Source organism: Notothenia rossii (assembly GCF_949606895.1).
Source record: "Notothenia rossii genome assembly, chromosome: 9".
NCBI lineage: Eukaryota > Metazoa > Chordata > Actinopteri > Perciformes > Nototheniidae > Notothenia > Notothenia rossii.
Window position 1 is genome coordinate 60,668,547 of NC_136907.1, and position 14,528 is coordinate 60,683,074.

At 40.5% G+C, this 14,528-nt stretch overlaps 1 protein-coding gene across 3 annotated transcripts in view; it reads left to right on the forward strand.

Annotated features, from left to right (window-relative positions):
• Positions 1-78: 78 nt before the first annotated feature.
• Positions 79-14,528, forward strand: part of LOC307020148 (rap guanine nucleotide exchange factor 4-like) — a 35,408-nt gene continuing 20,958 nt past the window's right edge. The window contains exons 1-5 of one of the 3 annotated variants that reach the window (XM_079651315.1): positions 79-326; positions 717-787; positions 9,451-9,593; positions 10,226-10,314; positions 13,321-13,467. In XM_079651315.1, coding sequence (XP_079507441.1) covers positions 786-787; positions 9,451-9,593; positions 10,226-10,314; positions 13,321-13,467 — 381 coding nt within the window. In that variant the 5' untranslated portion in view covers positions 79-326; positions 717-785. Of the gene's footprint in view, positions 327-716; positions 788-5,294; positions 5,516-9,450; positions 9,594-10,225; positions 10,315-13,320; positions 13,468-14,528 lie in introns of those variants that run through there. The other 2 variants (XM_079651314.1, XM_079651313.1) reach the window with 2 other exon arrangements.

The window sequence follows — 14,528 nt, forward strand, 5'->3', positions numbered from 1 at the left end:
AAATCGGCCACACGCTATGAGAGAAGCAGAAGTTTACGACAGCATTTAAAGGCATCAAATTTTACGCACCTGGCTGTAGTGCGCGCGCAGTTTAAAGGTCGTGACAGACGTTCGGTCGCCCAGAATGACAACAATCGGACAAAATAACCTGAATAATTAGCATTTAAGGTAGCTGCGAAGCGTTTTCTTATAATATCCTCTATCCTCCTTATCGTAGCCTCCAAATGTTTGTTTGCAGACAGCCGGTGCTGGCGGCTCCCTCGCTGTGATAAATACAGACAGATGGCGACTCATGTCTCTAAATACTGTAAATGGATTATCCTCCGGTAATCCTGTGTAAACTACTCAGTAACTGCAACACTGACGGTGTACCAGCATAAGGGCAATTTAGCCTACATTTTTGAGGGTTCAAATATATTTGTGCCCTGACATTCATTTAACTACAGCAGGAAGTCTGCACATTTTAGTCACAGTTTAGGCAGCGACAATTATTGTTACATTATGTTAAATGACTATTTTTAGAAGTTAAGAATGAAAGATAATATGATGTCTGTGATGCCTTCTATCATAACAAATACTGCTGTTATTGCCATTTTACTGTGTGTCATTATATCCAGTATCATTTTGCATCATAAACTTTGCATATTGTTTACTGTAGTTGTATACCAAACTTCTATCAAACATGCAGGTTACACCTACCTTTACCTGTCTTTCAGCATCCCTGCAAGCATTGCCATCTGCTGTGTCAACCGTTACCACACTGACAGAGGTTCTCCTTGGCTCAGATGTAAGCTTTGTGTGAAAATTCACCTGTGTGCATGATGCAAAGGTCAGCCAGATCTCACACTGTCTACCTGTGTGTGGTTGTCTGTGAGTCAAACGAGAGCAGTGATGCAGCATCTGCTGGTGTGTGTGTGTGTGTGTGTGTGTGTGTGTGTGTGTGTGTGTGTGTGTGTGTGGTGTGTGTGTGTGTGTGTGTGTGTGTGTGTGTGTGTGTGTGTGTGTGTGTGTGTGTGTGTGTGTGTGTGTGTGTGTGTGTGTGTGTGTGTGTGTGTGTGTGTGTGTGTGTGGTGTGTGTGTGTGTGTGTGTGTGTGTGTGTGTGACTTCCTACCTGTGTGTGTGATGCCAGTGGGAGGGTCGGTGCAGTACCTATGTCTGGCTGTGAATCTGGCTTGTGTGGCAGATGGACTGGACTGGTCTGAACCGTGCGGACCCAAAAGAGTGGTTCTGCTCAGTGTGACCTGGATCTGACTGGAGACCATTTGTCCCAGGTGGCACTGGGACCTAGTTGATATAAATACTGGCCAATCACAAAAGCCTTCTTCTGAATGAGGCTAACCAAAGGAGGGAGGGAAGGGAGGGGAGTGAAATGAAGTAAAGATTGAAAATGAGGGAGTGATGTCAGGGTGGGTGGCAGAGTAAATGTACAGAGTTATAGGCTGCACGAAAGTGAGTGAGGCAGAGACAAAGACTGGAGGCAGAAATGTAACCTGGATTGGTAGCAGCAGTGGAAATGTGAAAGAGTGTGGCAATCATATGAATTGAGTGGTATACGTGAGTAAATTATGGTGTTTGCAAGCTTCTGAGGAATAATACCCAAATGCCCTCTTTTTAACTCAGCAGTGGTATTTATAATCAATGGCGGGTAAAATGAGAAATACAGGATCTGTGTGTGCTGACATAATCCTCAAATCCCATTTCCCTCACCAGCAGCAGGTCACCTTGACTTTTTCACAAGTTGGTGTTCTTTCCTCCTATGGCTCACATAGGGTTTCTTTTCAAAAGTGAACATGGCAGGAATGCCACGACTGCCTTTTTGTTTGTGGAGAGTCGTATATATTGTTGAGCTGGATGATGATAATTGTGCAGGTAAAGGAATGACTAGGTTGTGCAAGAGTTAACTTCCTTTTACCTTTCAATTACTGCAAATGCAAATTAATTACACACAAGCACGTTTTGCTGTCAATCTCAATTCTATTAGAACCTCACAGACACATTGGTATCAGGTGTTTGATAATAGATAACAAGAAACAAATGTTTTTAATTATTTATTTTACATTATACTTATATTTCAAACTGGGTACATTTAACAACTTTCTCATATGATTTTTTTCATTCAAGTGACCCTGTTTATGACCCCTATTTATGTACATACAAATGTTAATATCTGTATCAAAAATCCATCATCTGTGTGGCTGTAATACAAATTGTAATTTCAGTCCTGCTTTAATTAACTGCTCCTACGTCAACACTGTTAATTTAAAGAGTCAAATTAAGTGGAGAGGACAGTTGCATTCTTTAGACTTGTATACTGTCTGACAGCTGATGATATTAGCTGTGTGTGTGCACGTTTGTATGTGTGCGTGTGTGTCATGTAGCCTGGATTTGTCAGACAGTCATGCCCCATATGGTTATCTGTTCAGTCAACCATATTAGAGTTTCCCAGCTTCATAGGGGAATTTCACTCCATCCTCTGAGCATTTAAATGCAGACACGTGTGCAGACACACAAACACACACACAACTCAACTCAACTCAATAACACACTTTCTGCTCTGGGATGAACACACAAGTCAGCATTTTAAATGGGCAAAGCACTATGTTGCAGGTTCTGCAGCTCTCCACCCTTTTGTACGGTGTAGTTTATCAGTGTGGCATAGCCCTTAAACTGCACTTTTTTATAGCTCAATCGTTGCATTGTGGTGGTGCATTTATGAACCCATAAACAATACTACTGCCACTTTGTGTCTAAATGAGAGAACTGCACATTTATAAACAACATCATTAATGATGCGATTATTGGTGGATTAATATGTTTTGCACTAACAATGACCAAGTTATTGATTAAATTCTCTCCATGGTCAAACGCATTATAACTGATCTTTGTCAAACTGTGAAGGGCTTCAGGATTTATTATTTACATCTGCCGAATCCTCAGATGCCCATGCACATTTGTTTTGCATTTACTGCATTAGATATAGCTTGGGTAGAAAATGTGCTGTGATTTGGGAACCCAGTCAAACCCTAATGAAAAACATTTAAATGGCTTGGATCAGTGGATGGATTCTGCAAGACACATTTTGAATATCAATAGATACACTTCAATTGTTGTCATGCTATAGTAATTAAGCTTGACTTTTCTCAACATTTTTGACAAAGCATATTTTAAAAATAGAATTCTTAGACAGCTGGCTCGGAAACACACTAATGCATGCACACTGCATTTCAACATCATGTAAAAACTTGCTCAATCACCCTCCAGTATTACAGTCATGCATGCTAAAGTGCCATTTCAAACAGATGCAGTAAGGCAACCGTAAACACATGCATACACACACACACACGCACACACGCACACAAACACATACACACAAACACATACACACAGTTGCGACAGGTGCACACATTTGCACACTGAATTCACCTGATGCAGTACAACACATGTCTTTACAAATGTTAGCGGTTTAAGTCAGAGGAGTTTGAGGACACATCAGTAACTCTTCTGCTTCCTTACTTTACTCTTTTCTTACGTTAAAAACAGTCCTTGTCCTCCTCATTGTATCTGACCTCCCATTCCCTTCAGAGCAGCCACTAAATGCAGATCCTTGAATTTATTTTTGAATCTTCTGTTCTCCCGCCTCTCTGTAACCCCTTATTTTCAGCTAGAGAATGCATGGAACATAAGTAATGGTTTTAGGTAACGCTGGATGCTTAAAACCTCCCTGCTCACCCTCATCCCCCGTTCCCTCTCTCTCTCCCTTTACTGCGGTGGTTGCACTCATCCTGGCGACAGGCTGCATCTCTCTTTCGTATCACTTGGGTTGAATCCAAACAAGTGAAACTAACACTGCTTTGTTATTGTTCGTACACCATTTCACATGAGGCATCCTTCAAGGACACAGCAACTGCATCTTGCACTGATCTTAATTTAGGCCCATAAAAATCTGTAAATACAGTGTTTTTTTTATTCATAAGGAGCTTGTTTATGCTAGTTTCCCTATATGGATGACTTATTTCTGATTAGGCTCCTCCTCTTTATATTGTCAGATTCTGGATCATTTGTGTATGTATATTATGATAGGACCCACATTATCCTGACATTTGATTGTATCTTTATTTTTCATATGTCTGGAATAGCATTCATTATTTGGGCCGATATGAGATTGTTACAAAGCATTGCGTAAATTAGGGGCTCATCAGTTCCTCAGACAGTGTGGAATTGAAAGCCAATTTGATGAGTCATTCTTCAGTAGTCAACATTTTGTAACCACAGTCTGCCACTTATTCTTCTGTCAGCTTTTAGTAGATCACTTTGATATTTCCTGACCCATTTCTCCCTTATTTGCATAAAGTACACATTTCTATATTTATTATACCTCTTCCTCTCCCTCTTGTTGCATCCAAATCTGTGCTCCCTGCTATCCCACAATTCCTCTGAAGGTGACTCATCCTATTGAAACTAAATAGGGACAGAGATTATCTTGCGATGCATTTTACTGCTTGGGTTTTTACTGTGGGGAATATTTTGTATGCAACATTGTTTACAATACACAGCATTTTCAAGAGCCAGACCTGGCAGGCTTTAGTTTTATATCGGCTACAACACTGGGAGTTGGACTTCACAATCGATCATTTTATCCTGTGAGGAAGAGTAATTTGGAAGATGAGATCATTTCGATGTCTGTTGATTTTTACACGTTTTACCTGTCGATTCAAAAGCCATATAAATGGCATGAGCATACAGGAGATCTATGGGACTGCCGATTTATCTGCAATTTGCATCAAACAGAACATTTGTCAAACAAGTTGCTTAAAAAATTCGCTGTTGAAATATCACTTTCTGTCGGAAAATATCTGTTTATAATTGCATTCCAATGTTCTGTCTCACTTGTAGTTTGCTGATCTGTTGGATGTTTAAGCTGAATTCACGGCACAAACTGACCAGAGAGGTGATGAGTGAACCAACCTAAATGACAGGGGGCACTTGTGATGCCTTGCCCTGCACTCCCCACCCTAGTGTGCACCACTGGTAAATCCCTTAATTTGATTAAATATTATAGTTTGGCTACCTCATGTGATTACTAACTGTATTAATAGTAGGCCTACAATGAACTTCTAAGCATTACATGTCCTATAGTAAGCTTATTACAATCGTTGCACAGTTGCCCTATTCCAACTGACATATATTCTATCTTTATTTTTTAATTTTTAAGTTGCCATGCATTGCACTGCAGTGATGTTATTGTCAGTCAGTCCTGCAGATGACCCTTTAAAACGCCTATAAGGGCAGACTGCCATGATGAAGGCAGCAGCAGCAGCGGCAGCCAGTAGTTTTGTGAGGCAGCTCGAGGCAGAGGGGCGGGTAGGGGGCGCAGCCAACGACCACCGACAACCGGGAAACATCCTCCGGTAGCATCACAGCGCTCACCGACACACGACCGGGGAAGATGGTCGCGGTGCACACGTCCCCCAACTCGTCTCCGACGGCGGAGTGGATCGGCTGTCTGGATAAAAGGTTAGTGGACACACATCCACGAGACACTTCCACGGCGTGCATCCCCACACAGCGATGGTTGTGTTTTTAATTCATTCATCCGCGTCAACGTGATCAATGGCAACCGGTGATCGCGGCGTGTGCAGTGTGTGAGTGTGCATTAATGGTATGATACGCCTTGTTTTTAGCCCACAATAGGTTACTGTCATTTTCAGTGAATATACCCCTCTTTCAGTGCTGCAGTGCATAACAATATACTCCCTCTTCTTGTATCTGCACGGTCAAAAAGGCGTTGGTGGCTTCGAGGTACACTGGGATGTCTCTGCACTATGGCCAGTGGAAGATTAGACGCACATGGTTTATGTCTGTTTGCTTAAATCATATAGCCATGCATTTTTAAAATACTACCGGTGGTGAATGTATTAAAGAACGGTTAAGAGGCAGGTCTATGTATTCTTTTATCTCAGATTTTGCTACAATGCTGCATGCCAGCCACTATTTTTCTCTGATCTGAATGGACAGGTTAGAATAACTGAACAGCCAATTTACTAAATAATGTGTTCTTCACAATGTAGAAGCTGTAGAAAATCTGAGTCCATTCTATATATGCCCACTTAACATTAAAGGTACCATGCTGTGCCAAAATCATAATATCCAAGGGAGAGGGCTTGAATAAATAAAGACAAAGAAAGGGCAGCTATACACTAATTACTGGAGATGATGCACCCCACATCTTAAACAAACAATGATAAATAAAACATGAACCCTACAGCTCACACCCACACATACTCTACACACCTCACTATGACACATCCCCACGTTACTATAGGCAACCTGAAGCTACCATCTTGTCTTCTCATCCTCACCTGTATAAGCAATGTACATCATTTTGTAATTTTTTTAAGTGAAACATAAAAATCCACCAATCACACTACAGTACTCTATATCTTCAGCTAAATGCAGTAGGTGGGTATGAGTGAGGGGCAGTCAGGGTCGTAAGATTAAACAGGACAAGATCTCACTGAAGAGCACTCAGTGCTCCTCAGCTATGCACCACCTCATTCAATCAATATCCATCCTTGAGTGTGTATTAGTGTGCATGTGTCATCTACAGTAACTGTTGATGTGAAGACTAAGAGGCGAGGAGAGGGAGAAGCCAAAAGCAAGACAGAGGTTAAGATACGAGTGTCTTTATATATATATGTCCACAGACATTTATTGCAGTGAGTGTGAATTATATGACATAAGATTAGATTTGTTTTGCCTCAGGCATGGTCCAGTCAACACACATATGACAGCTGGGGTTTAATGTCCCTCTGCTGAAAGAAAAATGGGAGCATTGTCCAGTATGCACACATTCAGATGAAATGAAAAACAAAAAGTCCAAGACAAAAGCAATTTCCAAATGAATAGAAGTCTTCTAAGTTAAACCTCTTGTCTCATACCTAAATTATTGAGGTTGATTAAAAAAGATGACAAGGCTGGAGCATTATTATGATGAGTAATCTTTTGATAATAAATTGTTAATGGAACTGTGCTTATGCTGCTTAATATTCAGTATTTTTAACAGAATCTCAGTTTGTGATAGAATGGGTGTCGAGGGGGCCTGCTTAGATACAATTCAAGGGCATCTCTGGTACAGTAACGTGTTAATCTGCTACCTCTGGAAATGTGTTGGCGGTCTGACATTTTGGTTGGCTGCCACAAATCATCCTATGATTTATTTGTCTGGAAACAGAATGATGTTTTCTAAAACATTCTGCAGAACCTTCTGGTCCCTCTCCGTTTCCTATTCAGTGTGCCGGTCGATTTGTAAAACCTACGTGTGCATATGTGCGTGCAACCATTAGTTGTGGTCGAAAGCTGAGATCCCTGCTGACATGAACTGAGGCTGAGGAAGGGAGAAGTCAAGGAAAAGAGACAAGAGGGCTGGGGGAGAGTGAGGGAAGGTGAAAAGCTCTCAGGTCACATCCGTCTCACACCCACGAGGGAGGAAGATTCCTCTGGACAGGCAGGGAGCGAGCAAACAGGACAACGAAGAAAAGAGAAAAAGACCAGGATTCAACCTGGGGATTAAAACTGACGTAGCTTAACAGTTTACTGCAGACGGATGGGTGAAGGGTGATGCTGGTATCACCCATTCACCCCCACAGAGTTAACCTCCCTGTCTCTCCCTATCGGAGTGTGTGGGAGTCCACCTGTCTAAGCCATTAACCCCCAGCCTACACTGCGATATGACGCTCTATCGCAATACAGAGGACGCATGCAGTAGGAGGATGAGTCAGACAAAAAAAGGATAGAAAGAATAGGCCCTGTCTGTAATGGCTTTGAGCCCCTGGCAGATGTTGTGTTGTGCAGTGAAGCCCTTCAGGCTCAGTCTGTGTTTATCTGGGAGCACCGGCCAGGCTACTGCTCAGGAACACAAATATATGTGTTTATCTGTGTATGTGCATGTGGGTGAAAGAGGAGCTGCCTGTGAGCTTTTAAAGCAGAAATAAGGGGGTAATAATGGGAAGATGGTAGTGCCGTTAGTGGTGTGGCTTAATGGATAGAGGGAAACCAGGATGTGCCAGTAATGGAGAGGAGAAAATGGGTTGCTTTAAGATGAAAGAGGGTCATTTGTTCTTTTCCGTCTTGCCGACTATGTTCCAGAGAAAAACTGGCATGTCTTGAGAGAGGAGAAGAGCAAAATTTGAGATTAGTGATATGTTTAGTGGCGGCAGACAAAGAAGAGAAAGCTGGGAGCAATAAAAGAGGAAGCAGCTGAAGTAAGAAAGGGGATAGACAGCCTCTTGACTGAAATAATAAGCCTACAAGCATTAGCTATTCTGCACACACACACACACACACACACACACACACACACACACACACACACACACACACACACACACACACACACACACACACACACACACACACACACACACACACACACACACACACACACACACACACACACACACACACACACACACACACACACACACACACACACACAGATACGCACACGGATGAGTTGCTAGTAAAATAAAAACATGTGAATGAATGGGGCTGACTGCAGAGTGTGTCACTATGAACCGTTTTGGGTGCTGTGTTTTCTTTCCACCACATCACAGAGCAGAATGTTTAATCTCTCAGATCAACCTTCTGTGGGCTCTGGTGTCCGTGTAGACGTCCAGTGTGTGTGTGTGTGTGTGTGTGTGTGTGTGTGTGTGTGTGTGTGTGTGTGTGTGTGTGTGTGTGTGTGTGTGTGTGTGTGTGTGTGTGTGTGTGTGTGTGTGTGTGTGTGTGTGTGTGTGTGTGTGTGTGTGTGTGTGTGTGTGTGTGTGTGTGTGTGTGTGTGTGTGTGTGTGTGTGTGTGTGTGTGTGTGTGTGTGTGTGTGTGTGTGTGTGTGTAGATTTAAGCGTATTAGAAATAGCAGCAGTACCAATGAGATCTTACATCAACACCCTGTGGGGGGTCCGTGCCCGGAGAGGTAACGCCTGCAGCTCTCTACTCTTATCACTAAGACACCAGGCCAAACAATGAAACACACACACACACACACACACACACACACACACACACACACACACACACACACACACACACACACACACACACACACATACACAAATAAGGAGATAACACTAAAACAATAGAGCTGCCTTTTATTTTAAAGGACAATACAAACCAATTTTTTATGTTTCAGTCCATTAACTGCTGATTTCAATTTTTCAACATTACTGTTAACTGCTTTTCTAAAGCATTATACTGTAGGCTTTTGATTGATTTCTTACTCTCCACATGCAGCTATGGGGAGAAGGATAATCCATCACAGTTAACAAGTGACGTCATGCAGTTAATCGTTTTATTCAAAATAGTTTTGCAGTTAATAGGCCAAATCACAAAAAATGTTCTTTGGTTATTTGAAACCTAGGTTAGATCTAATGGTGTTTATTCTTCCACACAGGCCTTCGGAGCGTTCGGGAGAGGATGTTGACATCATTCTGACCAGACTGAGAGAGGTCAAAGCTTTCCATAGGTTCCCAGCTCCCCTCTTACTGCAGATCTGTGCCTCGGCCTTCTATGAATGCCTGGAGAAAGGCATCACGTGTACGTAACCACTGACAATGCACAAATGTTTGGGTTATGAAATGTAATAGAGCACATGGGGTTTTTAGTATGACAATACATGCCTCTGAGGCTGTCAGGCTCAGAATATCCTCTGTAAAAAGCATAGTAAAGCATAATTGTACAACATGTATAGTTAAAGTTGGTATGTGACAGTTGTGATGTTTTACAAGACTTATTCTTAACATTTGATTTAAGGGCGCACACACACCTCTCCAGCAATTATGCAAGCTATTTGCTGGTTTTATTGCTCTATTGATTAATCCGTCAATGTTTCCAATAATTGTTCTGTCTATAAAATGTTCATTTCCATATGCCTAAGATAAGGTCTTTAAACTGTTTTATTTCGATTTCAATAGATAATTTAACTCTTTTTACTTACAGTAGTTTTTTTGATCAACCTAACAAAAAAATAAACCAGTTATTCACCCACCATTAAATCTTTGCAACTAGTTTTAATAAAAAATGACTGTGGGCACCTACTTGCTTTTGATTGAGCAGGTTGATTAGAAAAATATATTCTACATTTTGCACTAGAAACTTTGTGTGTTAGGAAATAAGATCATTTTCTTTATCAGCAGTGTATGGTATTAAACGCATTTTACTGTCCACAGTGTTTCGACAGGGGGACATAGGCACCAGCTGGTATGCTGTCCTATCTGGCTCTCTGGATGTCAAAGTGTCCGAAACGGCAAACCACCAGGTAAGAAGAGATTCAAGAGAGATTAAGTTGGATTGTAGCTTCATTAGATTAGATTAAATTCAACTGTATTGTCATTGCACAGAGTACAAATACTTAAGAAAACGAGATACTGTTATCCTCTAACGCAGGGGTGTCAAACTCGAGAGGTCGCAAAGAATATAAACAGTTTATTATACGCTTACATGCTGCTTAAGCACGTTGCCCATAAACTACATGTCCCAAAATGCATTTTGTTTTGTGACATGCACACTGAAGCGACTTCCTATCAGCAGCAGCACGCTGAGGCGGTGAGTGACCAGTGTGTGAGACAGAGCTGAAGGAACAGAAGTTACAGCGGCACAGAGACTCCGAACACGGAGCAAAGTCTGCTTCACAAACCGAGACAAGCAACTCCAGTCCCAGAACAAACAGACAGAATGACCCGCTCTTTAAGAATCAGTCGGTGTCGCTGCGCCTCAGAGACACACATGGATTTATTATGTTTTAGAAAAACTCGCGTTACGGTTATATCCGGTTTCTGCTTGATTAAAATATATGAGGTCTTTGCTTGCAGAGTATGAACGTCTTTTTGCTATATTCAGACGATAAATACTTATAAATACTTGTGTAAGTTTGTAAAGGAAGGTGGAAAACTTCCGCGATCCCCGTCTCCTCTCACTCTGTTCCTCTTCAACGCCCCCCCTCACTGCTTACTGAAATAGTGAGTGACAGGTGATAGTAACACTACAGGATCTGGGACAGGGGGTTCTCAAAGTCTTGGCTTTCAGACTATTCAAATATTATTGCTGAATTCAAATGAAATATAGCCTACTGAAATAATGCTCAATATAAAAAAAAAACATTATTATTCACAACAAATATATTACACTAAAATGGTATCTCACTCTGTTTGATAAAATATTATGAGGCTAACAACATTTAATAAATTCATGGGATTTATGTAACAGTAAGAGAGTGAAATGTTAGTCTGAGCCCACACACAGTATTTTTGTGTCTACGTGCACAATACACCGATGCACAACCATGTGCTCTCAGACGTAGTTATTGCCAAAACCAATAATACTCCAATGAGGAGGCAATATTGTTATATAACATTTTTTAAATATATATATGTATATTTATATATTGTTAAAGTTACAGCCCTTTGAGGGCAACCATAATGCTGATGTGGCCCGCGATGAAATTGAGTTTGATACCCCTGCTCTAACGAGAAGTGCAAAACAGCAGAAAGTGCAGAGTTGTTCAAGTATAATATAAATATATATGTATATATATATATATATATATATATATATACATGTGACGGATCTAAACAAACTAAATGTATTTACACTGTGAACATTATGAGAAGGTATAAATATTAATAAACAGCAGTATAGAAGTTGATGTAAATATATATTGACGTTTTACAGTAAATAATACTCATAATTATTTGCTTATTTGACTTTGTGCTGCTGTGTGTTTATTCTGTTTCCTGTATATCATTTGAATCACTAATGTATGAAGAATGATGATGAGTTGAATGTTGAATAATAGACACTAGGGGATACATTTGGTAATTTCCTTTCTATTTTTATGAAGATTCCTTATTTTCATGGCTGCCATTTACCTATTTGTATTATTTTTGTCATAACATCTCTGTGAAGATGCAGACTGCTCTACAAGTGCTCGTCGTTTAGACAGCTGACGATCCTGTACGACTCCCCTCAATGTGGACATTGTTTCAGTACATTAGCTCATGTCTCCCTGCTTAAATATGCCACAGCAAAGCTGCCACAGCACACAAAACAAGTCCACTGAGAGCTGTGGCTTCCGCTGCTTCATACCCTTTATGGCAGAGTGTGGAAAATAGGGTTATACTGTACATAGCACGAAGAGTGACGGTGGGGGAAGACAGAAGGAGAGAGAGACAGGATTTGTTCCCTGTTAAAGATGTTGATAAGAAGCTCCTCCATTGTGTGTCCTTTTCATGTGTGTAGCCCTAAAGAGCCACTGGTGGCCTAGTTTCTGTGGCTATATTTGAAATGTCAGTTTGGACAGCTGTAAGGGTTTTAATAGCATGCAGAATATTGTCTAAATCAATGGAGTGTCGGTATGTGGGTTTTCACATTTATCTGTGCTCGCTTGCCTCTAGCCTGTCCAATTATATACAGCGCCAAGAGATGTTTTTCTTACAGAAGACCCTGTTTACCCGTCCCTCATATTTGAATATATTTGTATTATTTACCATATATTAATCTGTCTGCTCTTCATATCTGTCCATTTTTATAAAGCAAACCTTTTGATATATCTTTTTGCTACGGCTGTGTCGTGTTTATTAGGCCTGCAGCGATAAGTCTGAATGGGTGAGATTACTTTGAAATGTAGTCAGTTACTGAATACAAATGGTATTTTTTTTAATTAGTAATGTTAACCATTGGATAACAATAAATACTTTTTTTAAACCTTAAAGCAAACATTGAAAATAAATAATGCACCTTTTTATACTAAGAAAAAGAATGCTTCCTCAAATAATTGTTATTCAAAAAATGGCCATACTGTAAAGATTTGATCAAAAATGTAAGCATGTAATCTCTCTAATTTCACTATAATCAAATTGCACATGTTTCATATGAAATTAGGGCTTATTTTGCTTATGATTTGTAACCTGAATACCTAATCCTGATTTATGAAATATGTTACTACTCACCCCCTTTACTTTGTCCTAACAAGTAAATGAAATTATTTTTGGTTTTTGATTGTTGGTCAGACACCTTGGACACCTTGGACTTTAGAAAATGTGATTAACTGAAAATGGAATGCAGTTTAATCGATTATGAAAATATTCATTAAAGTTGCATTCTGAGTAGTGTCACACTTGTCAAATTCACTTTTAAGCCACAATTAGAACCAGTAAATTACCATTACACCTGTGTGGAAGGACTCGTGTGACACTACTCTTAAATGTGAGCAGAGTATTGTTTCCCACATTTACTCTCTAAGCAAATCTTTTGTATTGGTGCACAGGATGCAGTCACTATCTGTACTCTGGGGATCGGGACGGCGTTCGGGGAGTCCATCCTGGACAACACACCACGCCACGCTACCATCGTCAGCAGGGAGACCAGCGAGCTGCTCCGTATCGAACAGAGGGAATTCAAGAGCCTCTGGGAGGTGAGAGAGAATCTGTGTGTAGCTGTGAGTGTGAGCAGGAACTTAATGATTCAACATGACCTCGATCTTCTTGGTAAAGCTTTCTATCTCAGAATACGTTTCTCTATTGAAACGACAATTTCCAGACAACCTCCCAATGTAATTGTGCCTTTAACCACAAGAGGGCTGTCCTCCATAAGGACACCTGCTGCACCTATCAGACACACACCTCAGGAGCTGGATGTTTATAGTACAGTATTTAAAGTATAAAGCATGATGATCCATATACAGAATGTGTTATACAGTATCTTTATTTCAAGCAGTGTAGGGGGAATCTAAAAATGATATATGTAGGGATCCCTTGGCTACTATTGTCTGACTCTGAACATATTACCAGTGTGTGCTCGAGTTTCCTCCTGGGCTCAAGTGCAGGTGTTTTTAACACATTTTGATTGTGTTACAACCGTTACATAGAGAGGATTGTATTGTCACATCATGTAGACCGGTTGTAATGAAGCTCTTGCTGATTAGGGAACGAAGACAACAATATGGGATGTCTATTCAGGACATGGAAGGCAGGTTAATTAATTAACTGGATATAGATATGGATAGATGCACAGGCACTCAGGTAATACAGTAATACTGAAATGTGTATGTATGGTTCTAAAAGAAAGAAAGAAACATCAGCATTAACTAAAATTATATGTACAATTCTCTACAATCAAAAGTTCAGTTACTTATACACACATAAAATGTTTATAAACTAACTAACAAACAAATACATAAACAGATGGTAAACCTATAACTTAACTGTACAAATGACTAATAGAAAACTACTATTGAAATAACAAAAACACTTACTGTTGGTCAAGGAGAAACACAAACAAACTGAGACTTCACTGTGAATCTGAACAGCCAGCTGCTTTTTTGAGCCAGCAAACACGAATTTGAGGACGTTGTGGTCTAGCTACAGATTTCATTGTCTCTGCTCATGTATAGTCCCATTAGGTGAGCCTTTTGTACACAGGTATTCTGACCGGTCACTGCAGGAAGAGCACAGGTAACACTAATGACTGCTGTCC